At 38.9% G+C, this 24,919-nt stretch overlaps 1 protein-coding gene and 1 pseudogene across 2 annotated transcripts in view; one reads left to right on the top strand and one right to left on the bottom strand.

Moving 5' to 3' along the window:
* The window catches only part of MSH2 (mutS homolog 2), an 82,411-nt gene that overhangs the window by 24,887 nt on the left and 32,605 nt on the right, over positions 1-24,919 (top strand). Inside the window, exons 1-3 of one of the 2 annotated variants that reach the window (XM_086701150.1) lie at positions 7,887-8,008; positions 8,251-8,450; positions 22,895-23,004. In XM_086701150.1, coding sequence (XP_086557276.1) covers positions 22,975-23,004 — 30 coding nt within the window. In that variant the 5' untranslated portion in view covers positions 7,887-8,008; positions 8,251-8,450; positions 22,895-22,974. Of the gene's footprint in view, positions 1-7,886; positions 8,009-8,250; positions 8,451-22,894; positions 23,005-24,919 lie in introns of those variants that run through there. The other variant, XM_025932036.2, reaches the window with a different exon arrangement.
* LOC147582535 (ragulator complex protein LAMTOR5 pseudogene) lies at positions 2,162-2,479 on the bottom strand (annotated as a pseudogene).

Genomic DNA, 24,919 nt, shown 5'->3' with positions numbered 1-24,919 from the left:
CTACTTGCACAGAGACTACAAATGCTGCTTATTTTTAGCTAATGGCTTAAATACTTTTTATCTCCAGTGAGAATGATAAGTTATTACCTTTTAGGAGTGAGTATCTAGGTGTTTCTTCTTTTTTGTACTTTATTTAACAAATTAGGAATTAGAATAACTGCCATCTTTTGCCTTGTTGCTTCTGAGAGAGCAAGAAGGGTCATCCTACTGGAGTCATCTAAAAAAAATTGGCCAGGGATGCCTAGCTGGCTCAGTTGGTAGAGTGTTCAACTCTTGATCTCAGAGTAGTGAGTACTAGCCCCATTGTGGACAGAATTTACTTTAAAAAAACACAGAAGTGTATATATAGAAAAAATTCAGCCAGGATTCTTCTTTCCACATTTGCATAAACCTGCCTGATACAGTCCAGAAATACAGCCTCAATATGTGCCAGTAGTGTTTCCATCAGTATGTAAAGGATACTGGCTTCATTAAGTTGGGTTAAGTGAACTTCCTTGAGTGTGTCATCCAAGGTACCCATCTTACTGCAGATGTTCAGGATACCTACCCTAGTGCTAGCTAGCTCTTTGTACATAAATTAAAAATACTTGAATTAAAAAAAGAACTATTCATATTACTATTTTTTCCACTTGTTTTCTTTTTTTTTTTTTTTTTTTTTTTTTTTTAAGTTTATTTTGACAGAGAGAGGGCATGCATGTGTACAGGGGAAAGGCAGAGAGGAGAGAGAATCCGAAGCAGGCTTTGCACTATCAGTGCAGAGCCTGACCCGGGGCTTGATCTCAAGAACTGTGAGATGATGACCTGAGCCAAGATCAAAAGTTCGGATGCTTAACTGACTGTGCCACCCAGGTGTCCCATCACTTGTTTTCTGATATGTCCCAGAGTCCTCACGTTTGCTCATATACTAGGACTGTTGCTCTTAATCTTCTAGGTTTTTGGTTTTTGTCTTTCCATAGATTCATATGAAGTCTTGGTAGTTTTCAAGTTAGAATTCTCTAAAGAACATTGAATACATGATAGTGAGCATATGAAATAGTTCACTCCTAAGAAATTGCTGATGGGGGAACCTGGGTGGCTCAGTCCGTTAAGCGTCTGACTCTTGGTTTCGGTTCACATCATGATCTCAAGGTTGGTGAATTCCAGGCCTGCATTGGGCTCCATACTGATGGTGCAGAGCCTGCTTGGGATTCTCTCTCTCCCCCTCTTTACTCCTCCCCTGCTTGTGCTTTCTCTCTCTCTCTCAAATAAACTTAAAAAAAATTAAATTGCTGATGAAAAATTTTTTTTATATTAAATATGGTATTCTTACTGCCTTCTAATTTAAAATTGAATTACTTCTTTTTATATAAAATTTAGTATGATAAATGTAACAGTCTTGTTAGAAACCTAAGTCTCTGAATAAAAGTATTGGTCCTGTAAATTTAGATAAGCCGTGGGGATGCTTAGGTGATAGTATATCATGCTTTTTGAGGCAGTGTACTCCTAAGGTCCCTAGACTTCTTTCCAGGTTATATTTTTGTGCCAGGGCAAACTAGTTAATAGTCCATATTTTGTGGAAACAGTGGTTTGGAGGTCATACAGTGAGTGTAGTTTCGTTATAACGGTGAAGCATTGCTCTAACCTCTAAGGAAGAGCCGGAGGGCTTACATTCCATTGCTTTCCCACCATTATTTTCTTTGCTTCTAAATCAGGTTTAGTGGCAAGGCTTTATTCTGCTCTGAGCTGATCTGCTCAGCCCTTTGAAGTTCATTTGCCTCCAATTCAGCCTGCACCACAAAGGCACTGCCTTTCCAGTGCTTTCAAAGGCACCATAGAATTTCTTGTGCTCCATTGGCCCTTTGTCATGCTGGCCTCTCTCCTTAGCTGTCTTTCTCAAGTAAGAGTTGCTGGCTTTCATTGCTACTCAATTCTTACTTTTTTTCTTCCTCTGACCAGATTTATTAAACATATCAAAATTCTGTGTACAAAGTGACTTGGACCTCCTGCTTCAAAACATGATCCTTTCTTACTAATATCTTGATAAGTCAGTCCATTGAGTGTCAAAAAGCAGCTTAAAATTCTAAAATTAATAGAAAAGTGCCTAATGCACACCAAATAAATGGTCTAACTACTGGAACTTGAATAGTTCTACAAGATCATTAACGTAGGTAGAATTGAGCCTCTATGACAGTCTGCTGGAAAACTGACGTGAGATGTCAAGAGGCCATTTTGTGACTGCCACTGTGATCCTGTCCTGTTTTTGGATCATAATGTTCCCATTATCTGATTCTAGACGCACCACAGGAGTATCAGTGGGGTCTGAGGTTAGCTCGCTACTTGTTGGGCTAAAATAGATAGCACCCCAGCATGCTCATCTGACAGGGTCCCATGGCAGCCCAGATTAAGTCCTTGTGAACCTGTGCACAGGACTCCCAACAGTGGATGGATTCTTCACTGTTTCCTTGAAGTGCTGCTCCAAGGTCACTTCTATCCCATCCATGGTCCACCTGGCCCAGGGTCCTGTAGCATTTTGCGTTCTCCTCTGGCCCAGGCCTGGAGCATGTCTCCTCTTATTTTACTACATGACAAGTTACAGTGACCAACCCCCAATTTTTTACTTTCCTTGAAAGCCTTCAGCTGCCTTCTGCCTCTGAACAGATGATCTCCTCCTTAATCCTTGTAATCTCAAAATATATCTGTATTTTCAGTCTTTACTCCATGGCTCTTAAAAGAAGAGATAGTGCTTTTTCCTTTCCAAAGCCAACCTTTTCATTTTACCTCTGGACATAGTTTTTTCCTATTTCTTCTCTGCTTCAGTTTTCCAGTGCATCCTGTACTTTTCTTCCTGTGGCCTCCCATCCCAAGTCGTCTCCCCCAAGTCTTAGCTCTGTAAATCCCAACTTTTCAAAATACAGGCAAATGAAATACCCCAAAGTGAAGTTTCCTAGCTCCCATAGGAATCCTTACTTACTTATCCGCATCACATTGCATTGCATTTTGTATCTCAGTTGTTACTCAGCACTAACTGTAAGATGGAGCATGTCCTTCTCCACTAGATTGAATATTCCTTAAAAGCATTTCCTCTCTTTATATCTTGCCATACTCTTTCTTTTTTAATCTTCTCAGGCCTACCAGAATATGCATCAGATGAGTGGCTCTCGCTGCATTTAACTATACCAAATTTGTTCTCAGCCATATAAATATGCTGTCGTGAAATTCTAGTCGACTATTTTTACAATGAAAGATCAGAAATGCTAGTTTTAAAGAAAGGACAGAATGTGGATTTTATTTTATTTATTTATTTATTTATTTTTAATATTTTTTTTCAACGTTTATTTATTTTTGGGACAGAGAGAGACAGAGCATGAATGGGGGAGGGGCAGAGAGAGAGAGGGAGACACAGAATCGGAAACAGGCTCCAGGCTCTGAGCCGTCAGCCCAGAGCCTGACGCGGGGCTCGAACTCCCGGACCGCGAGATCGTGACCTGGCTGAAGTCGGACACTTAACCGACTGCGCCACCCAGGCGCCCCCAGAATGTGGATTTTAACATACGAAAACATTTCATGATTAATTTCATGATTTATTCTGTCCGAATTTTACCCTAAAAAATTGTCTTTATTCCAGTCAGTTTGCAAATTAATGTGTCAAATTGTGTATAGCTGAGTAATTTTATTGAGGATTGACAGGTATACTATGTTATGCCAACAGTAACTTTGGAGCTTCTAAAATTGTGATTCTCTAAGAGTGGCATTGTCATAGAAACAGTTAGCAGAGCAGTCCTTTTTAAAAACTTTATTAGCCAGAACATAAACTGACACTGTAATTATTTCTGAAATGGTGTACTGAACAGACTTGTGAAACTAGTAATTTATTGGGCTTTTAATGATACCTGGGCCAGAAACTGAGGGGGTGGTGTATATTGCCTTGTACTATATGTTTCAGAAGTGGTTTCATTCCTGTACTGTTCAACTTAATATTCTTACTGAAATTTAATGTTCTTAAACTGTTACTTATTTTTTAAGGACACAAAGGTTGCTTTAAATATTTCTTTGGAGGAGGGGATACCACACTTATATTCAATGAAGAGAAACATTTTTACAGTCTAGAGGGTGGTCTGTCTTTTTCTTTCTTTCTTTCTTTCTTTCTTTCTTTCTTTCTTTCTTTCTTTTCTTTTCTTTTCTTTTCTTTTCTTTTCTTTCTTTTCTTTTCTTTTCTTTCTTTCTTTTCTTTCTTTCCTTCCTTCCTTCCTTCCTTCCTTCCTTCCTTCCTTCCTTCTTTCTTTCTTTCTTTCTTTCTTTCTTTCTTTCTTTCTTTCTTTCTTTCTTTCTTTTCTGTCATACCATGAATTCATAGGGAATGGGTTCCAGCAGTTCAGGCTCTTTTCCATTAGTTCTTACAAACTTTTCTGTGTGCAGCAGGTCGGTGCTTCATTTGGACCCATGTATCTTTCTCTTGGCTTCCTTTTTTCCTCTGATCATTTTATTTCACAGGCTTCAGGAAGCTGAATGCTTAATATGCTCAATATGTACACTAGTTGTCTTGGCAAGAATCTTGCCCCTGTTTGTTTACAACATTGTTAACAGCATGCTGGATGACACTGGAGACTCTTCCAGTTTTGCCATGGTAACATTTGTGGGACGTTCCTTTTTGAACAGTGCCATTCCCTTGATGTCTGCAGTGTCATTATCATCTCTTGTACGTGTGCATGTATGTGGCTAAAGGACCATCTCTGTTTTCTAAAAGGCCTACAGAACATAGCAGGTGCCCCTCTTGCCCTTTGTGTTGGTCATTTTGGCAGATTACTGGAAGATGGTGGTATGGGCCAAAAGGTGGTGTTGATGACGTAAGACCCATTCCCTGGTGAGTTTGAGAGGAAACAGTGATAAAATAGTTGGAATAAGGAAGAAGCATGGGAAAACTCTTTTTTTTTTTTTTATGTTGATTTTTGAGAGAGAGAGTGAGCAGGAGAGGGGCAGAGAGAGAGGGGGAGACACAGAATCTGAAGCAGGCTCCAGGCTCTAAATTGCCAGCACAGAGTCCTGATGCAGGGCTCGAACTCATGAACCGTGAGATCATGACCTGAGCCTGTCTGTCGCTTAATCGACTGAACCACCTAGGTGCCCCAGCATGGGAAGATTGATTCTTAATCAGAAATATCTTCTCTGTGGATTCTTAACATTTACCTGAGAGTGGCCTAAGGATACGAGAGTCTTGGGAAAACAAAAGAAAAAGAAAGATGAAGGGTGGGTCAACCAAGCATCAGGTTTCTTTTATCCTTTCCTCACCCTCTTAACACTGCTTTCCCTGCTTTATCATGAGAGCTCAGAGATTTCTTGTGATTGTTAAAACCGAGGCTTTATCAAACTGTTGGTGCATAAGAAGCTCGTAGAAATTTCACAGCTGAGTCCCACCCCCCAGGAATATTGTACTATCCACCTCTAAGTAACTTCCATGCTGGTGATCTTAGACCAGCCTTGGAGATGCTCAGTTAGAGCCAGAGGCTTAGGTAGGAGGGCCCATGTTTGTTTCATTGGATTATGGGACTTGACTGTTCAAATTCTGGTTTGTCTTTTAAATTTAGAATACAACCATAGAAATCTTTTCTGGAGTAGTAAGTACTTACAGCCCCAGTGACTAGTACACAGTATAATACCGGCTTGGTAGCAGATTTTTCCCCCCACTAATTTGACATTTGCCAATTTGCCATAGCACGTATATCTGCTGCCAGCTGCCTAGATATTATCTTGGCATTCTATAGAGTTTCAGTTATTTTTCTGTTAATTTTCATCTTTTAAAAAGTGAACTTTTATTCAAGTTTAAACCAGTGGTTCTCAACCTGGGGCACTTTCCCCACAAGGGAACATGTGGCAGTGCCTGGAGACATTTTGGGTTGTCACTGGAGAGTGTAGTGTGTAGAACTCAGATGCTATTAAAGAGCTCAGAAGAGCCCTCTCACAACAAGGAATTGTCTAGCTTAAATGTCAGTATTGTTGAGGTTCAGAAATCTTGCTTTAAATATATGTGGTCATCATGTGATTACTGTGGGGGCAGCATAATTTTCCCCTCATATAATATGCTGGATGAGCATTTTGGTGATAGAGGAATTATAAATGCTGATGGAGAGTTAAGTAAATACTTAAGAAATTTAGAAAGCTGATTTGTTTCCTTTCTCTGTCCTTATGTAATTTGAGGGTTAATTTACTGCTCATATAGTTTACAAATAAAAGGAAAATGGTTGCTCATTGATAGCCTTCTGCACCTAGGACCATCTGTTATGCCCATGGCTATTTTCCTTACCATTTTTGTAGGCTCCACATCGAATGTGGGGCTTGAATTCACCACCCTGATATCAAGAGTTGCATGTTCTACCGACTGAGCCAGGCAGGTGCCCCTTCTCTACCTTTGATTACTCAAATTTAACCTTTTGGCTATACTGAAATATGTGTTGTTGCAATAACCTCTACAACATAGTTTTTCAAACTGCACGTTGTGACCCAGTGGTGGCTTATGAAATTAGTGCATTGGGTGAAAACTAGTATTTTTGACAAATTAAATATAAGAGAAAAATGAGTCCATTACATATAGTAGGAGTAAGTATTATTTGTGAAACCTGTTTTATGTATTTATTTTTAATAGTTTATTTATTTTTGAGAGAGACAGAGACAGTGTGAGCAGGAGAGGGGCAGAGAGAGAGAATCCCAATCAGGCTCCCTGCTATCAGTACAGAGCCTGATGTGGAGCTCTAACTTATGAAACTGTGAGATCATGACCTGAGCCAAGAGCCAACCAAGAGTTGGACACTTAACCAACTGAGCCACCCAGGCATGCCTGTTTGTTTATTTGTTTATTTTAATGTTTATTTATTTTTGAGAGAGAGAGGGAAGAGACAGCGCATGAGCAGAGGAGCAGAGACAGGGAGACAAAGAATCTGAAGCAGGGTCCAGGCTCTGAGCTGTCAGCACAGAGCCCAGTGTGGGTCTCCAACTCTCAAACCATGAGATCATGACCTAAGCCAAAGTCAGACACTTAACTGACTGAGCCACCCAGGCATCCCAGACCTATTTTAATTATATATTGTAGGTAAGAAAATTTCTTTTTTCCTACTACCCTCTAGGTTCTCTGGCAGAGACCCTATAAATTAGACTGATAAAAGACAGATTAACAAGAGAAAAACACACTGAAATTTATGCTTATACGCAGGAGCACTCAGATGAGTGACTTGGGGTTGATTAGAACTTGGGCATATATAGCATCTTAGCAAAAAGGAACAATAAATTTTCAAAGAGACTAGACAGAGGAGAAGAATTTTGAGTTCCTAAGGCGAAGTGATGGGAAACTAATGATAGATAAAGGCTAGTAAGTAAAATTTGGTGTGTGGATTCCTCGGTACCGTTTCCAGGCTGATAAGGATCTAAAGTTGTGGTTAACTTTTGTCCTTTCTGGTAAAGAGAGAAGAGAGGACTTCTGTAAATTATGTCCTGCTTTTAGGCAAATAGGGAGAAGGCAGAGAGCTTTTCTTTCTGCTTCTTAATTGTCATCAGCTCAAAACAGTCCTTAAGGACACTAAAGTAGCATGTTTTGAGGTGGCGTGTTATGCCTCCTACTATATCTATGCATGCATATGCTGGATCATGATGTAAAAACATTTCTTGCTGTGAGTTACAGGGAAGAAAATGGAAAGCCACGGATTACAATAAATTGCAAAAGTAATATGAGCTGCATGTTTTATAGTTCTTAGAACACACCAAGATTTTATTTATTGACTTGGGGAAGCAATAAACTTATTTGCTTTTTAATTAGAAATTTGGGGCTTTGTACTGTCAAAAGGTAATTTTAGAATGCATTCTGAAAATTTATAAGACCTTCTGATAGAATAAGTATTGGATTTGGCAACATTCTTGAATTGTAATTCTGTTTTATTGAAGATTATTGTTTACATGTTCACTGATGTGTCAGTAACAACGATATCCCAATAATGAAATTCTTCTGCTTAAAAAATGGCAATTCGATGAAAGGCAAATGAAATGGGTATGTTTATATCTTCTGATACTACTACTTAACTAAACATTAATTTGGTTATTAACTAATCAGAAACTGCTTACATTTTCTATTATGGAGCTTTCCATCCTAGGAAGTTTACATTTCAGAATAGATTCAAGCTTCCTGTGTGGAATTTTTGAGTTAATTTAGTTGATTCTTATGTACGTAGTAGACAGATTTTAATTTTAAGCCAAAATATTTAACATTAATTCTAATGTAATTTATTTCAGACTAAATTTAGTGGAAGCTTTTGTAGAAGATGCAGAATTGAGGCAGAGTTTACAAGAGGATTTACTTCGTCGATTTCCAGATCTTAACCGACTTGCCAAGAAATTTCAAAGACAGGCAGCAAACTTACAAGATTGTTACCGACTCTATCAGGGTATAAATCAACTCCCTAATGTTATTCGGGCTCTGGAAAAATATGAAGGTAACAATGATTTTGTTATTGTTTTCCTTCACTCTCAATATACTTAGCAAATGTACTGTCCTTACAAAGTTGGGTCTGGTAACTCACTTCAAGTTTTTCTAATAACAGGTTTGTACTGACCTGTAGCTATGTTGTAGAAGTCCGGAATCATGAGACAACTTACAATTTTTGCTTTTTACAAGTGAATGTCAGAGTAAGTGGGTTTATTGGACTAGCAGGGCTCAGTTGTCATAGAAGACTCAAGGGCCCAAAATGACATTGCTTTCAAATCTACAGTTTATTGAAGGAAAGGGGTGCAGTCTAGCAGCAGCACTAACGTAAGGATAATGTATCACAGCCAAAGTTTCACAGCAGGGGTCCAGGGAGGTCAGTTGTAGGCTCCTATTGTCCTTCCTTTTCAAAGGTCCTTGGTGAGGTGCACTTTTCTCTCACATTAGGAACCACCAATGTGTGCAGAACACCTTGGAGCTAGGGAGCTTAAAATGGAGTCTTGCTAGACTTTTTTTTTTTTTTTTTAAGTTTATTCTGAGAGAGAGAGAGAGAGAGAGAGAGAGAGAGAGAGAGAGAGAACAAATGGGGGAGGGGTAGAGAGAGAGGGAGAATTCTCAAGCAGACTCCGCACTGTCAGAGCAGAGCCATATGTGGGGCTCAAACTCATGAAACTGAGATCATGACCTGAGCTGAAAGCAAGAGCCAGGTTGCCTCTTGCTGGACTTTTCATATATTTTCCTGATCTTGTGGGCATTTTCCTGTTCTATAACTAGCCTGTATAGCAGAACCTTCCAGTGCAAGGAGGCCTCACTGAGACTCTTGCAAATCATCAATCAAAAACAGTGCTGACAAGCTGAACAAACAATCTTGAATTTCCTCAGATCTATGATTACAGAACAACAGCATATGTTTGATGCCTTGACCAGGGAACATTGCCATAAAGGAACTTTAAGAAAACCGTTCAAGCTAATTCCAGGCTTGCTGGAGTGAACCTTTCCAGCATACCTATAAAATCAAGTTAAGACAAAAAGTTTTGATGATCTCTAACAGTTGATGTCACAGTGAAGTTACCAGAATGAAGTGAGCAAAGTTTTACATACTGATATAGTATGGATAAAATCAGTTTGCTCTTACAAGTGTAGTTTTTAACTTTTAAGTGAATCCTAAATTTCTACAACAGTTCAGTGATTATGAAGTTATATGTCTCATACATAAAGCATTTTAAATTTTAGAGTTAAAAATCACCATCCCTTAGAACTGTTAAACCATTCAGTATTATGAGAAAGCTTTTTCTGCAGACAGACTTGAAAAATTCAACTCTATGATGACAAGCTATAAAATAAGCATAGATTTAATTTAAATTTCATGATGACCTTTTCCCTTAAAGTGTAGAAGATACCTAAGGGCTGCTTATTTTAAAGTACCACTGTGGAAGAAGTATTCCCACTCAAGCCAAGGCTCCTCCGCAGACTGATGAGACTTAAATGCCCTTGCATTTTGTTCCACTAACGTGGAATTAAAGGAAATGGGTCTTTATCTTTCCTGTTTCTGCATTCCTTTAGTGTGACTTAGGCAGCCATTTACCTTCCCTGTGTTTCAGTTTCCTCGTCCATTAAAAGAATATCTTTTATAGTGCTGTGCTTTTCTGATTCCGTATCCTCTGGCCCCATTCCAATAGGATCCATTGGAAGCACAAGGGAATTGACCAGTATGAGGGCTATGATAATCAGATTATCATGGGGGTAGGCTCTATAAACAGTTAATTCACTCTTAACCACTTATAGCTATTTTGAACCTTACATCTTTTCCTTCCCATAGTAAAAAAAAAAAATAAAAATAAAAAAAATCCTTATTCCTGTACTCTTCTTGTACCTACACCTCTTTTTTGCTTTCCATTCCTAGTCAAGATTCTGAAAGCCTACATTTCCATCTTCCATTTGCTCAGCTGCCTTTCAGCCCTGACCACAGCACTGAAATGGCATTTGCTAAGTTACTTACTATTGCTAAATCCAGCCAGCACAGTCCAGTCCTTATCACACCAGCTTTAAATGCTGAGTTTGACAATTTTTTTCCTTCTAGTTTTATTGAGCTGTAACTGACATATAACACTTTATAGGCTTAGGTGTGCAACATGATTTGATATACGTACGTATTGGAAAGTAGTTACCACAGTAAGTTTAGTTAATATCTGTCACCTCACATAGTTACAATTCTTTTCTTGCAATGAGAACTTTTAAGATCTAATCTCTTAGCAGCTTTCAAATATACAGTACAGTATTTTTAACTGTAAGTCACCATGATGTACTTACATATCCAGAACTTAAATCTTACAATTGGAAGTTTGTACCTTTAGACCCCCTTCCCCCTTTTCCCCACCCCAGCTGCTGGCAACCACCATTCTTTTCTTTTCTTTTCTTTTCTTTTCTTTTCTTTTCTTTTCTTTTCTTTTCTTTTCTTTTCTTTTCTTTTCCTTTTCTTTTCTTTTTTCTTTTCTTTTCTTTTCTTTTCTTTTCTCTTTCTTTCTTTCTTTCTTTCTTTCTTTCTTTCATTTTTATTATTTATTTATTTATTTTTGAAGGAGAGAAAGAGTGTGAACAATGAAGGGGCAGAGAGAGAGGGAGACACAGAATCTGAAGTAGGCTCCAGGCTCTGAGCTGTCAGCACAGAGCCTGACACAGGGCTCAAACCCACGAGCTGTGAGATCATGACCTGAGCCGAAGTTGGATGCTTAACTGATTGAGACACCCAGGCACTCCTCTTTCTTTCTTTCATTTTTAAATGTTTATTTTTGAGAGAGAGCACACACGAGTGGGGGAGGGGCAGAAAGTGGGGGTGGACAGAGGATCTGTCTGATGCAGAGCTTGAACTCATGAATCGTGAGATCATAACCTGAGCTGAAGTCGGATGCTTAACTGACCAAGCCACTTAGATGCCCCTCTTTTTTTCTTTTCTAAGTTTATTTTGAGAGAGAGTGGGGGGGAGGGGCAGAGAGAGAGGAAGAAAGAGAATCCCAAGCAGGTTCTGTGTTGTCAGTGCAGAGCCCAACACAGGGCTTGATCTCACAAACAAGAGATCATGACCTAAGCTGCAACCAAGAGTCAGATGCCCACTATTTTCTGTTTCTGAGTTCAGTTTTAATTAGATTCCACATATAAGTGAGATCATACAGTATTTGACTTTCTCTGTCTGACTTACTTCACTTAGCAAAGTGCCCACCATGTTATCACAAGTGGCAGGATTTCTTTTATTTTTTAAAAAAATTTAAAACATTTTAAAAGTATTTTTATTTACTTTGAGAGAGTACAAGTGAGCAGGGTAGGGCAGAGAGAGAAGGGGAGAGAGAGAATCCCAAGCAGGCTCTGTCAGCATGGAGCCCAGTATGGGGCTCGAACTCATGAACTGTGAGATCATGACCTGAGCTGAAATCAAGAGTCGGTCGCTTAACCAGCTGAGCCACCCAGGCCCCCCAGTATTTCCTTTTTTTTAATGGCTGAGTAATATTCCATTGTATATATACACCACATTTTCTTTATCCATTAAAAAAATTATTTTTAACGTTTATCCATTTTTGAGAGACAGAACTTGAGTGGGGGAGGGGCAGAGAGAGAGGGAGACACAGAATTTGAAGCAGACTCTAAGGCTCTGAGCTGTTAGCACAGAGTCTGACCCGGGGCTAGAACTCACACACGGTGAGATCATGACCTGAGCTGGTCAGATGCTTAACCGACTGAGCCACACAGGTGCCCCATTCTTTATCCGTTTATCCATCAGTAGACCCTTAGATTATTTCTGTATCTTGTTAGTTGTAAGTCTACTGCAGTGAACAAGGAAGTGCAGATATCTCTTTCAGATAATGATTTTTTTACTTTTGGATATATACGCAGCAGTAGAATTGCTGGGTCCTTCTATGTTTTGCCTTTCCCTTAAGACTCCTCCCACCCCAGTTCGGGTTTTGGCACTTTTTTTGTTCAATACCAGGAACTTTAAAGCTGGGAGTTTTGAATGAACTCTTAGAAGTGTCTTGACATTTCATACAAGATTTTGTGTATGTGTCTTTTCTGGGAAAAGATCTGTAATTTTCATCAGCTATTCAAAAGCATATATAAACTACTCCTCCCCCTCCAAGAGAAAGGGTAAGAAATACTCTTGTGCCCATTCTTTGGTGAATCTTTTTCATTGCCTGGGATAAGCACAGAAGTTAGGAATTGGTCTTGAGAGTAGCTTGGCTCTCTTCCTCCTGCATATATGGGGCTTCATGTACTCAAGGAGAGTTTTGCAACAGGTCAGTAATTTCCTACTTTTTGGGGGCTACACTTAAGTTATATAGACCTTTGAGAGATCGTAACATTATCTAAATCAAATGCTTCACATTATCCACTTTGGCAACTGATGTCTGCTTTAAAGTATTTAAGTCACCTAGCCTAGAGAATATTAGGGGAGGAAGACTGTTCCAGATATTGTGGTACCAAGGGACACGTTCTTTTCTTTCTATAACATGGAATATTGGATACTCCAGGTGTGCCCTAGTCATTAGGAACCTAACTAATCTGAGTTTTCTCTAAAAAAAACCCCCAACAGAATGGGGGTGCCTGGTTGGATCAGTCGGTGGAGCATGCAACTATTGATCTTGGGGTTATGGTTTGAGCCCATTGTTGGGTATAGAGATTGCTTAAAAATAAAATCTTACAAAACAAAATAACAGAATGACATTTTGATGAGTTTAACATAGCTCCTAGTTTACTGATTTCATGGAGAGAGCCAAAACTGAGGCCAACTTATGAGGAAAATGAACCAAATTCACTATTTTTAAAAGCAGAGTCATGACTTAAAAAAATTTTTTAAGTATGTGAGTATATTGCTAGAAATTGAGTATGTTCTCCTATCACCTTGTGATGTTTTTGTTTTTGATTAAGTCTAGGTTTAAAGTTATATTAATGGGGGCGCCTGGGTGGCGCAGTCGGTTAAGCGTCCGACTTCAGCCAGGTCACGATCTCGCGGTCCGTGAGTTCGAGCCCCGCGTCAGGCTCTGGGCTGATGGCTCGGAGCCTGGAGCCTGTTTCCGATTCTGTGTCTCCCTCTCTCTCTGCCCCTCCCCCGTTCATGCTCTGTCTCTCTCTGTCCCAAAAATAAATAAACGTTGAAAAAAAAAAATTTAAAGTTATATTAATGTTATTCCTAAAAAAAAAAATAAAAGTAAATTCTGAGACAGCAGAGGGCAGCAACAGTCTACAAAGCTGACTTGGGTTGAGTGATAGAAGCTCTACTCTAAATCATCTTTCTACTGTAAGAAATAGTTATTTGAAAAATATACTTGGCTTCCCTTCTTCCTTGTATCTTTTTTTTTTTTTTAATGTTTAAGTTTTGAGAGAAAGGGAGAGGGAGAGACAGAGCATGGTCAGGGGAGGGACAGAGAGAGAGAGAAGAGAGGGAGACAAAGAATCTGAAACAGGCTCCAGGCTCTGAGCTGTCAGCATAGAGCCTAACATGGGGCTTGAACTCACAAACCATGAGATCATGACCTGAGCCAACGTCAGACAGTTAACCAACTGAGCCACCCATGTGCCTCCTTGTATCTTTTAAAATTAAAAAGTTGAGGCAAAATCTAAATAATATTGTGCATTTAGGGCAAATTTCTGATAGTGCTTAAAGCAGCTCCTATAAGTATCCAGATGATTTTATTGATAAATTTTATTGTAACAGCACTCATGCTGAGGTGCATAACTTTTCCCTCTTCCTGTATCCAATTAATCATCTGTTTCTGTTTAATATACTTCTTAAAATTTTCACATTTGCTATTTTTCCTCCCCTGCTCTGTGCATCCTCCTCAATGAAACCATAGTTATCTTTTCTAGCTCATCTCATTTGATCATGTCATTTCTTCCCCTTCAGAACACGTTAATTGCTTCCTGTAACCTATAGGAAGAAGTCCTCTGGTCTGCCTTTTTTTTTTTTTTTTTTAATTTTTTTTTTCAACGTTTATTTATTTTTGGGACAGAGAGAGACAGAGCATGAACGGGCGAGGGGCAGAGAGAGAGGGAGACACAGAATCGGAAACAGGCTCCAGGCTCTGAGCCATCAGCCCAGAGCCCGACGCGGGGCTCGAACTCACGGACTGCGAGATCGTGACCTGGTTGAAGTCGGACGCTTAACCGACTGCGCCACCCAGGCGCCCCTGGTCTGCCTTTTAACAGCAAGTAATTCTATACTGACAGATTACTTTTCCAAGAAGGTAGTACTCATTTATAGTTCCAGTCACAGGATTTAGAAGAAAACTTCTTTGCATCCTCACCAACACTGTTTGCTTTCTGTTATGGTGATTAGTTAGTGTATTTTAGTGGTTAGTATATTTTGTTGCAAATGTTTAGTGGGATCTGGGTGGAAGTAATTTGATGGAGGGACAGAAATACAAGGGTAATATGACTCTTAGCCCAAGAATAGATACCAAAAGATTAAATGAGAAAATTGCTATAATAAGTGATGGGTGAGAGAAAGGAAAAATAATCTTATGAAGTTGGGACTCTAAAGGAAAACTCAGTTTTTCTCCTGTGAGTCGTTTTCCTATATCTCTCCTTTGCTCTCATACAGAACACTGCACTTCTAGTCACCAGATGTTTGGAACTTTTCCCTCCACACCAAACAATTTTTTGTGACACCAGCTGGGTGTCCTACAGTGTAACTCAGCTCTGATATTGTCTCCCTGGAAATAACACCAGATTCCAAGGTTAAGGGTATAGTCCCACAAGACACCAGACCAACTGACTATAGATTGAAGATTCCTGTGATCACCTCCTTGGATTTTTTTTTTTTTTTAATGTTCATTTATTTTTGAGAGAGTGAGTACGAGTGTGCAAGGGGCAGAGAGAGGGAGATAGAGGACCCAAAGTAGGCTCCCCCTGACAGAAGGGAGCCTGGTGTAGGGCTTGAACTCATGAACTGTGAGATCATGACCTGGGCCAAAGTCAGACACTTAACCGACCGAGCCACCCAGGGGCTCCTGATTTGCTAGAGCAGCTCACAGAAATCAGGGAACCATATTTACCAGTTTCATTAGAGGATACAGATGAACATCTAGAGCTTCTAGTCATGGTTTGGTCTGTCTGGTAACCAGCCCTCATCCAGGAGCCCACCTTTATTTTTATTTTTATTTTTATTTATTTTTTTTAAGTAAACTTTACCCCAATGTGAGGCTCAAACTCATGACCCTGATAGGTGCCCCTAGAGTCACCCTTTTAGAACAAGAGATACTCCTAGTGCTCTTAACACTTAGGAAATTATGGGGGCTCCTGGGTGATTCCATTGGTTAAGTGTCTGACTCTTGATTTTGCCCCATATGATGATCTCATGGTTTGTGAGTTCGAGCCCCAAATGAGATTCTCTGTCTCCCTCCTCTCTGCCCTGTGATCACCTGCTCTCTTTCTCTCTCAAAAATAAACAAATATTAAAAAAAAAAAAAACACTTAGGAAATTACAAGGTTTATAGGAGCTCTGTGCCAGGAACTGGGGGCAGAGACCAATAGGTTTCTTTTGATCTCACAGGGACTAGCACAAGTATAAAATGATACTCAAATAATCCATGAAATCAGAAGAAAAAGTCAATATAGAAAAGTACTATTTTGTCAAAATGACAGTAGTCATAAAGGAGAATGAGGGTGGTGTCAGAGAAGGTATTACTTGGATGTGGGGGGACTGAGACAGGTGGCTGTGCTGAAACAAAAGGGATGATGTGGCTGGAGAAGCTGACAAGAGAAGATGAGTGAAGGAAGGGGGTGGGGCATGAGGAAGGATGAGAGGCCCTTACTGTAGAGTGCTGACCAGTGCTGATGGCAGTGAAAGAAGAGCGGGAATGGCCATGTGCCAGAGGTCGTCATTCAGAGCTATCTGATTACTTAGACATTTTACCATGATTCACCTGCGCTTGGCTTTTTTGTTTAATTTGGTAATTTATTGGCTCCAGCCTTATATTTGTGTGAATACTTAAACTTTCATTAGCAGTATCATACTAGTATTTATTCCACTTACCTGGACTTTTAAATCTATTTCATAAATTAAAGGGATCAGATAAAGTTTAATTATGCTTAATAAAACTTCTGGTTTAGAATTGATAATACAAAGAATTTGTGTACAATTAGTCAAGGAAATGTAGGCATAGAATAAATTGTTTAAATCTTTGTTAATTAAAACTCAGGTCTTTTTAGTACCATTTACCAAAATATTTAATAGAATAGGCTAATTCATAATTAATATAGATTTTAGGTTGAGTTTCTCAGTCATGGACTATTTGAACAGTCTGATTTAGCTGACCTGTGACTAGGGCCAGGCATGGATCTGAGGATAGTGTCACAAGGACATGTGTAAGGAGGTACCTCCTATGTGCTGTCCAGAACTGTCCTGTAGTTTGTTTTGATTTTTAGTGTTATTTGCCCCATTTAACAGGGGCGCCTGGGTGGCGCAGTCGGTTAAGCGTCCGACTTCAGCCAGGTCACGATCTCGCGGTCCGTGAGTTCGAGCCCCGCGTCGTGCTCTGGGCTGATGGCTCAGAGCCTGGAGCCTGTTTCCGATTCTGTGTCTCCCTCTTTCTCTGCCCCTCGCCCGTTCATGCTCTGTCTCTCTCTGTCCCAAAAATAAATAAACGTTGAAAAAAAAAAAAATAAAAAAAATTTTTTTTTGAGTACAGTTGACACAATGTTACATGAGTTTCAGGTATACAGCATAGTAATTCAACAACTCTGTATGTTATGCTATACTCAAAAGTGTAGCTGCCGCCTGTCATTGTAAATACTATTATAGTACCGTCGACTATATTCCGTATGCTGTACGTTTCATCCCTGTGACTTACACATTCCATAACTGGAAGCCTGTATCTCCTAATCCCCTTCACCCATTTTACCCATTTCTCTACCCCTTACCCTTCTGGCAGCTATCAGTTTTCTGTACTTATGTGTCTGTTTCTCCTTTTTGCTTATTTGTTTGTTTTGTTTTTTAGATCCCAAATATAAGTGAAATCATAAAATACTTGTCTTTCTCAGTCTGACTTATTTCACTTAACATGATACCCTCTAGATCCATCCATGTTGTCACAAATGGCAAGATCTCATCCCTTTTTTTTTTTTACTACTGATACTCCAGTGTTTGTGTGTGTGTGTGTGTGTGTGTGTGTCTGTTTGTGTGTGTGTGTACATCATACCACATCTTCATTCATTCATCTATCAGTGGACACTTAACATTGCTTCCATATCTTGGCTATTGTAAATAATGCTGTACGGGTGCCTGGGTTGCTCAAGTCGGTTGAGTGGCCTTCAGCTCACGTCATGATCTCAAATTTGTGCGTTCAGGCCCTGCATCGGGCTCGGTGCTGACAGCTGGGAGCCAGGACCCTGCTTCAGATTCTGTATCTCCTTTTCTCTCTCTTTTTCTCTGCCCCTCCCCTGCTGTGTGCTTGCTCGCTCTCGCTCTCTCTCTCTCTCTCTCTCTCAAAAATAAATAAATAAAACTTAAAATAATGTTGCAGTAAACATAGGGATGGGTATATCTTTTCAAATTAGTGTTTTCGTTTTCTTTGGGTAAAAAATGACCAGTAGTGGAATTACTGAACCATACAATATTTGTTTTTAATTTTTTAAGGAACCTCCATACTGTTTTCCACAGTGGCTGCACCAGTTTGCATTCCCACCGATAATGCATGAAGATTCCTTTTTCTCCATATCCTTGCCAACATTTATTTTTTATCTTTTTTATTCTAGCTATTCAGCAGGCGTAAGGTGATTTCTCATTGTGGTTTTGATTTGTATTTCCCTGATGATTAATAATGTTGAGTATCATTTCATGTGTCTCTTGACCATCTGTCTCCTTTGGAAAAATGTCTATTCAGATCCTCTGACCAGTTTAATCTGATTGTTTATTTGGTCTTGAGTTGTGTAAGTTCTTTATATATTTTGGATATTATTCCCTTAACGAATATATCATTTGCAAATATTTTGTCTCATTCAGTAGGTTGCCATTTTGTTTTGTTGATGGTTTTCTTCACTGCAAAAGCTTTTTATTTTGGTGTAGTCCTAATAGTTGATTTTTGCTTTTGTTTTCCTTGTCTTAGGAGACATATCTAGGAAAAAGTTGCTATGGCCAGTGTCACAAATTACTGCCTATGTTTTCTTCTGGGAATTTTCTTGTTTCATGTCTCACAGTTAGGTCTTTAATCCATTTTGAGTTTATTTTTGTGTATGGTGTCAGCAACTCCAAGAAATTAAAATCTTTTGGTGGCTGGCAGCAAATCCAGTGTTCCTACAGAAATTATTTAATGATGTAATTTCTTAAATATTTCACATTTTGATGTACTTACGAAGCTAATAGTTATTTCTTTGTGTCATCTCTAGTATCCTTGCTAGATGAGTGTTGTGTGTATCAAAACTAATGACCAGGGGCACCTAGGTGTCTCAGTTGGTTAAGCGTCTGACTCTTGTTTTCGGCTCAGGTCGTAATCTTGTGGTTTGTGAGTTTGAGCCCCTTGTGGGGTTCTGTGCTGTCAGTGCAGAGCCTGCTTGGGATTCTCTCTCTCCTTCTTTCTGCCCCTCCCTTGCTCACTCAGTCTAAATAAATAAATCAATAACCAACCAGTGATTGATTGCCTTATCAGGCCCTTGCTTCCTTCCTTCAGTAAGTCATTCAACAGATGATTAATTTGTGCCAGGCCTTATCCTAGGAGGTACAATAGTAGATATGGCAGATAAGATCCCTATTCTCATGGAGGGTCAGTAATAGTGGAAGATTAGAGAGAGATAGACAATAAATCAATGAGCAAGAATTTAAATAGTAATAATACAATAAAGAAAGCATAATATATTGATAGGATAGAGTGACTTGGCTGGGGCCAGGGGAAACACTAGGTCTTTTGGTCAAGGATAACCTCTCGAATTGCTTCTAAGGTGGAACTTGTATGATGAGAAGTTGCCAGCTGGTAAGATATAGGGGGAGGCTAGTGGGACCAGCCAGTACAAGTGTCTAAGGCTTGAATTGTTGACGGAGTGAAGGAGAGCTAGAGTGGTCAAGCATAGAGATAGAGAATAAGGGCCATGTTAGGAGTAGATGCCAGAGAGGTAAGATCTAGCTGAGGTTTTTAATTTTTTTGTGCTGTGGACCCTAAATAAAGCCTATGAACCCTTCTTCAGAATAATGTTTTTAAATGCATTAAATGAAACACATAGAGTTGCAAAAGAAACCCAGTTATATTGAAATATTGTCATCCAAATATAAAACAAAAATTTTTAACTTTAATTTGAGAGCTAGAGTAAGAGAGAGAGCATGCAGTAGTGAGGAGGGGGCAGAGAGGGAGGGAGAGAATACCAAGCAGGCTGTGTGCTATCGGTGCAGAGCCAAATGCAGGGCTTAATCCATGAGATAATGACCCAAGCCAAAATCAAGAGTCAGTTGCTTAACCAGCTGAGCCTCCTAGGTACCCCTAAAACAAATTCCTGACAAAGAATAAGTCCTTTTTATTAATGCATTAAATAACACGATTGGAGTGAAGTTCTAACATCTTTAATGGTGGTTTATTGCCTACATTAGTAATGAAAGTTAATGCCAGATACCAGTTAGAGGTTAGAGAAAATAAAGGTGGAATTTATTTCTTTTCTATGTTTATGTAGTATTTTATTTCAAGGGTCTGTAGTCCTTGTGTTAAGACCCTAGAATATTGTATAGGGCTTTCTAGACTGTGGTAACTAGTGAAAAATGGAGTTCATAAAAAACCAATTGATGCCCATCACTAGATGAATGGATAAATAAAATGTGCTATTTTTATGTAATGGAATATATTTGTCAATAAAAAGGAATGAAGTACTGATGCATGGTGCAGCATGGATGAACCTTGAAAACTAACTGAAAAAAAGGCAGTCACAATATCATATCCATTTATGTGAAATAGCCAGAATAGGCAAATCTATATACCAAAAGTGGATTGCCTGGACTTGGAGGAGTGGCAGGAGGTTGGAGGGGAACTGAAAGTTACTGCTAATGGGTATGGGTTCCCAGTGTTTTGGAGGGCAGTGACAGAGTTCAAAAATCAGTTGGCAGTGGTCCCACAAATCTGTGAATAAATAAAAACCATTGATTGTACCCTTTAAAATGGAGAATTGCTTGCTATGTGAATTATAGCTTAGTAGATTTAATTAATTTAATTAAAACATAACCAATTGGGGGGAAAAAAAAACTCAGTTGGAAATCATTGCCTGGGGCTTAGTACAAAATATAGGTAGGGGAAAGAATTCAAGATGTTAGTGAAAGTTTGCAGGATAGGGAGCCAGTGAGCTCAGAAGGGGCCTATTGACTCTGAGAAGAGCTGCAGTAAGGTGGGCCTATATGCTTGAGGGACTAGAGGACATGTTGAGGATGACAGGTTCTGAAGTTTATACAGATATTTCTGTAATACCACATGTTTATTCTTGGCATATTTTATTTCAAAGTCATATTAGAAAACATAACAGAACTTATAGAAAAAACAGAGTTAAGGTGGACCTCAAAATACATGAAAAAAATTTTAATATTACTAATTGGGCATCTGGGTGGCTCAGTTGGTTAAGCGTCCAACTCTTGAATTGGGCTCAGGTCATGATCTTGCGGTTCATGGGATCGAGCCCCGCATCAGGCTCTGCAGTGACAGCATGGAGCCTGTTTGTCATTCTCCCTCTCCCCGTCTCTGCCCCTCCCCTATTTGTGCACATGCATGCTTTCAAATAAATAAACATAAAAAAATTGTTAACAGAAGCAGTAGTAAACTTTAATAAAACAGTTGCCTACAGAAGTCTCCATTGCATTTGTACCCAGCAGCAGCATCATGTGACTCTTTGCAGCCTTAAAGTCTAGGGTTCTTGTTACCTCCTTTGAGATGCCCTGTGAGGGCATTTGCTTCTAATAAAGGTCATTTTCACAAAAGTTAAAAATCTGAACCAGGGTAAAGAATTAATAAAAATTCTAGTAAACACCAGCAGATGTTTTTGTGCTTCTCGTGTATTCTCTGCTTTTCCGTGTATCTTAGCATAATGACAAGTACACTGGCCATTAAGCCTGCTACTCTGAGGTCTTCATAGGTTGCTAAGTTTACTCTTCCATTGTGTGACGCTTGCCTTGATCACTTCAAAACATTAATGGGATGGGAAAAAGATGATTTGTGAACCAGTGCCACCTCCACACTTTGCTTCCATCATTCCCCTATTTACCAATAGCATATGAGCTAATTCAGAATAAAGAACCAGGCGTTGAAGCACAACAGACATTATGTGGGCAAAGTGTTGGTTATAGACTGTCTAAATAATGTTTCACACATAGGTACTATTTTCTAAATGTGTGTAGATGCTGTTGTGATTAATAAAACATGAATTCTTAAAACAATTTTGCTGACTTCATAGTAGCTTTTCATCATTTTCTCAATCAAGAGCTACTGATATTTCTAGAAAAGGTTGAAGCAAAATGCAGTATGCTAGAGATCACTTGCAGAATTCTTGTAAAAGAATTTATTGGAGATCAGAAAAAAAAAATCCTTGCAAGGTAACCAATTATAATACATGGTAACTATAGCTGGGCTTCTGTTAAGTGTCAAGCATTATGTTAAGTGTTGTGTAGCCTTATCTCATTTATTCCTCTTCTGGGTAGCTATTGTCATTACTCCTATCGTAATAGATAAGGGAAAGGGGCTCAGAGAACATGCTGTAGATCACAGAGCCAGGAGATAACAGAGTTGGGATTGGCACCCAGGTCTGTACTCAGGCCTTTCACACTATACACTTTGTTGCTTCACTTACTCCTTCTGTAATTCTCCAGCATGTGCTCTTAAATAGCATCAAGTAAAGTGCCAGTGTAAATACTTGACCTGATTTAACCTCTGTTAATTGGAACACTATTATTAATGGAAATTAGGGATATAAGGTAAGTTAGAGACATTTTAACGACTTTGACTTTGGGTTATTAAATCTATGAAGAAATGCAATTCATTTAGTTGTAATTAATGTCATGTTTCTGCATCTCTAGTGCTCTTGATGAAGGAGATTACAGACAGGCAGGGAAGGTAGTGTTTTATTAGTAGGAAGCTTAGAGAGCCAGATCATTTCCCTTTCTATAAAATAAATAACACATTTGACTTAAATTTACAGGAGTGAATAGTAACTTTGGAGACCCGCTGCACTATTTGCGCTTTTTGGATCAAATGCTGTTTGTTATCTTAGACGAAGTTTTAAAAATGGGACCATTTTGGGGCGCCTGGGTGGCTCATTCGGTTAGCCATCTGACTTCAGCTCGGGTCATGATTTCGTGGTTCGTGGGTTCTAGCCCTGTGTTGGGCTCTGCTGACAGCTTAGCCTAGAGCCTCCTTTGCCTTCTGTGTCTCCCTCTCTCTTTTTCTCAAAAATAAATAAACATTAAAAAAATTTTTAGATAAGAACGTTTTATTATTTTTTGCTTTCTTTTAGGAAAACACCAGAGATTACTCTTGGCAGTTTTTGTGACTCCTCTTATTGATCTTCGTTCTGATTTCTCCAAGTTTCAGGAAATGATAGAAACAACATTAGATATGGATCAGGTATGTAATGTACTCTTTTTTTTTTTTTTTTTTTTTTTTAATGGTTGTTTCTTTTTGAAGGAGAGAGAGAGAGATTGTGAGCGGGTGAGGGGCAGAGAGAGAGAGAGGGAGACACAGAATCCAAAGCAAGCTCCAGGCTCTGAGCTGTCAGCAGAGCCTGATGCAGGTCTCGAAACTCACAAGCTGTGAGATCATGACCTGAGCCGAAGTCGGATGCTTACCAACTGAGCCACCCAGGTGCCCTTGTAAGGCACCTTTGAGACAGTGGATGTAAGATTAAGTGATGAGGAAAGTTTGTTTTTGTTTTTGTTTTTTTTTAAGAATTGTTTTAGTGGACGAAGAAAGATTAACAGAGGCAATGAATATTGGGCACAACTGACTTTGTTAAAGGAAATCTCACAAATAAAAGATTTCACATATGCAATCTAAATTTTGCTTTAATTTCAAGAGAGAAGGGAGATAGTCTCTGGAAAAGAGAAGAGGATAAATGTAGATGTGGAACATAAGAGAAGGCAACTTCTCTTTTGTTTATTTTCCATGTAGGAAAGTCTTTGGGAGAAGAGGTTAGATTATACGTGTGTCTCCTAAGTAGCTGTTGATATAACTAAAAAGTTAACTGTAGTTTAAATACTGTTTAGTTCCAAATTTCTAATTAGTTGAGAGCTTTTAGATTATAAGTGACCTGTACCTCGGGTCTTTAACAATGTTAAATAGTAATTTATATATATAAATATAAAATAGGAATAGTTTTTGAAGTAGTTGAAGATACCTTTTATGAAAATGAATTTGAAAGCAAAATTTATGAAATGGTAATTTTTACTGTTAAAAGTTTATTTATAGAACAAATTTATTATGGGGCCACTGAATGTAGTGTTTTCCAATTTTGTGACATTAAAACTAATATTTAAAATATTTTCTACACTAAATTTCCTGTCAAAAATGATCATGCAGGGAATATGTGCTCTAATATTATTCATATTAAGGTAACAGTTCGGTTTGCAAATTGTTAGATTCTTTGCATTCTTAATAACTGGATTTGAGTTGTTTGTCCCATGTGATGTCGATTTATTTTGTTTTTATTGAATTGTTAACTGAGGTTTAAAGAAGTTAAACCTCATTTACTCTGTGTTCTTTGGATTTTAGAAGTACATGAATATGTATATATAGGTGTAAATGCTTCACTTTTCTGGGACTGTTTTATCAGTGATGGGCCTAAACAGCCAAAAGACTTGCATTGTTTACCCCTCATTTGGGAAAACTTGCATTTTAGGTATTGTTACCTCTGTAATGTTGCTATGAGTGGAATGATTTAAGGTGTGCAACTTTCAGATCAATGGGAGGCAGAAATACTGCTAAGAAACATCTAATCCCGAAATACCACTGCCTCCCAAGCGGAAGATGTGGCCTTCCCGGTGATTGGTGGGGTTGGATATTTGTAAATGATGTTTAAATGAAAGCTTGTAGAGGCATAGTTCTTGGAGGTTAACAAAAACTCTTACTAGTTTAGGGATGTGGGGAGGCAGGAATCTAGAGCCCCTCATTGTCACCACAGCTTAGTTCTGATGAAATGCTGCCGTTGATTTTGCCCTTTGTGGCCAGCTTTATTCTTCTAAAAGTTGCCATGCTTTAATATTGTGGGTCTCAAGCTTAAGCATGTATCAGAACCACTTGGTGGGTTTGTTGAAACAGGTTGCTGAGCTTCATCCCCAGAATCAGATTCTTTTGGTCCGGGGTGGGGTGAAAAATTCACATTTCTCTTTTTTCTTTTTCTTTCTCTTTTTCTTTTTTCCCTTTCTTTTTCGTTTTCTTTTTAAATACAAGTTAGTTAACATAAAGTGTAGTAATGGTTTCAGGAGTAGAATTTAGTGATTTGTCACTTACATATATCACCCAGTGCTCATCCCAACAGGTGCCC

Source organism: Puma concolor, chromosome A3 (assembly GCF_028749965.1).
Source record: "Puma concolor isolate L17-30 chromosome A3, mPumCon1.1.hap2, whole genome shotgun sequence".
Lineage (NCBI taxonomy): Eukaryota > Metazoa > Chordata > Mammalia > Carnivora > Felidae > Puma > Puma concolor.
Note: the sequence above shows the minus strand (reverse complement) of the source record. Positions and strands in the feature narration are given on the sequence as shown.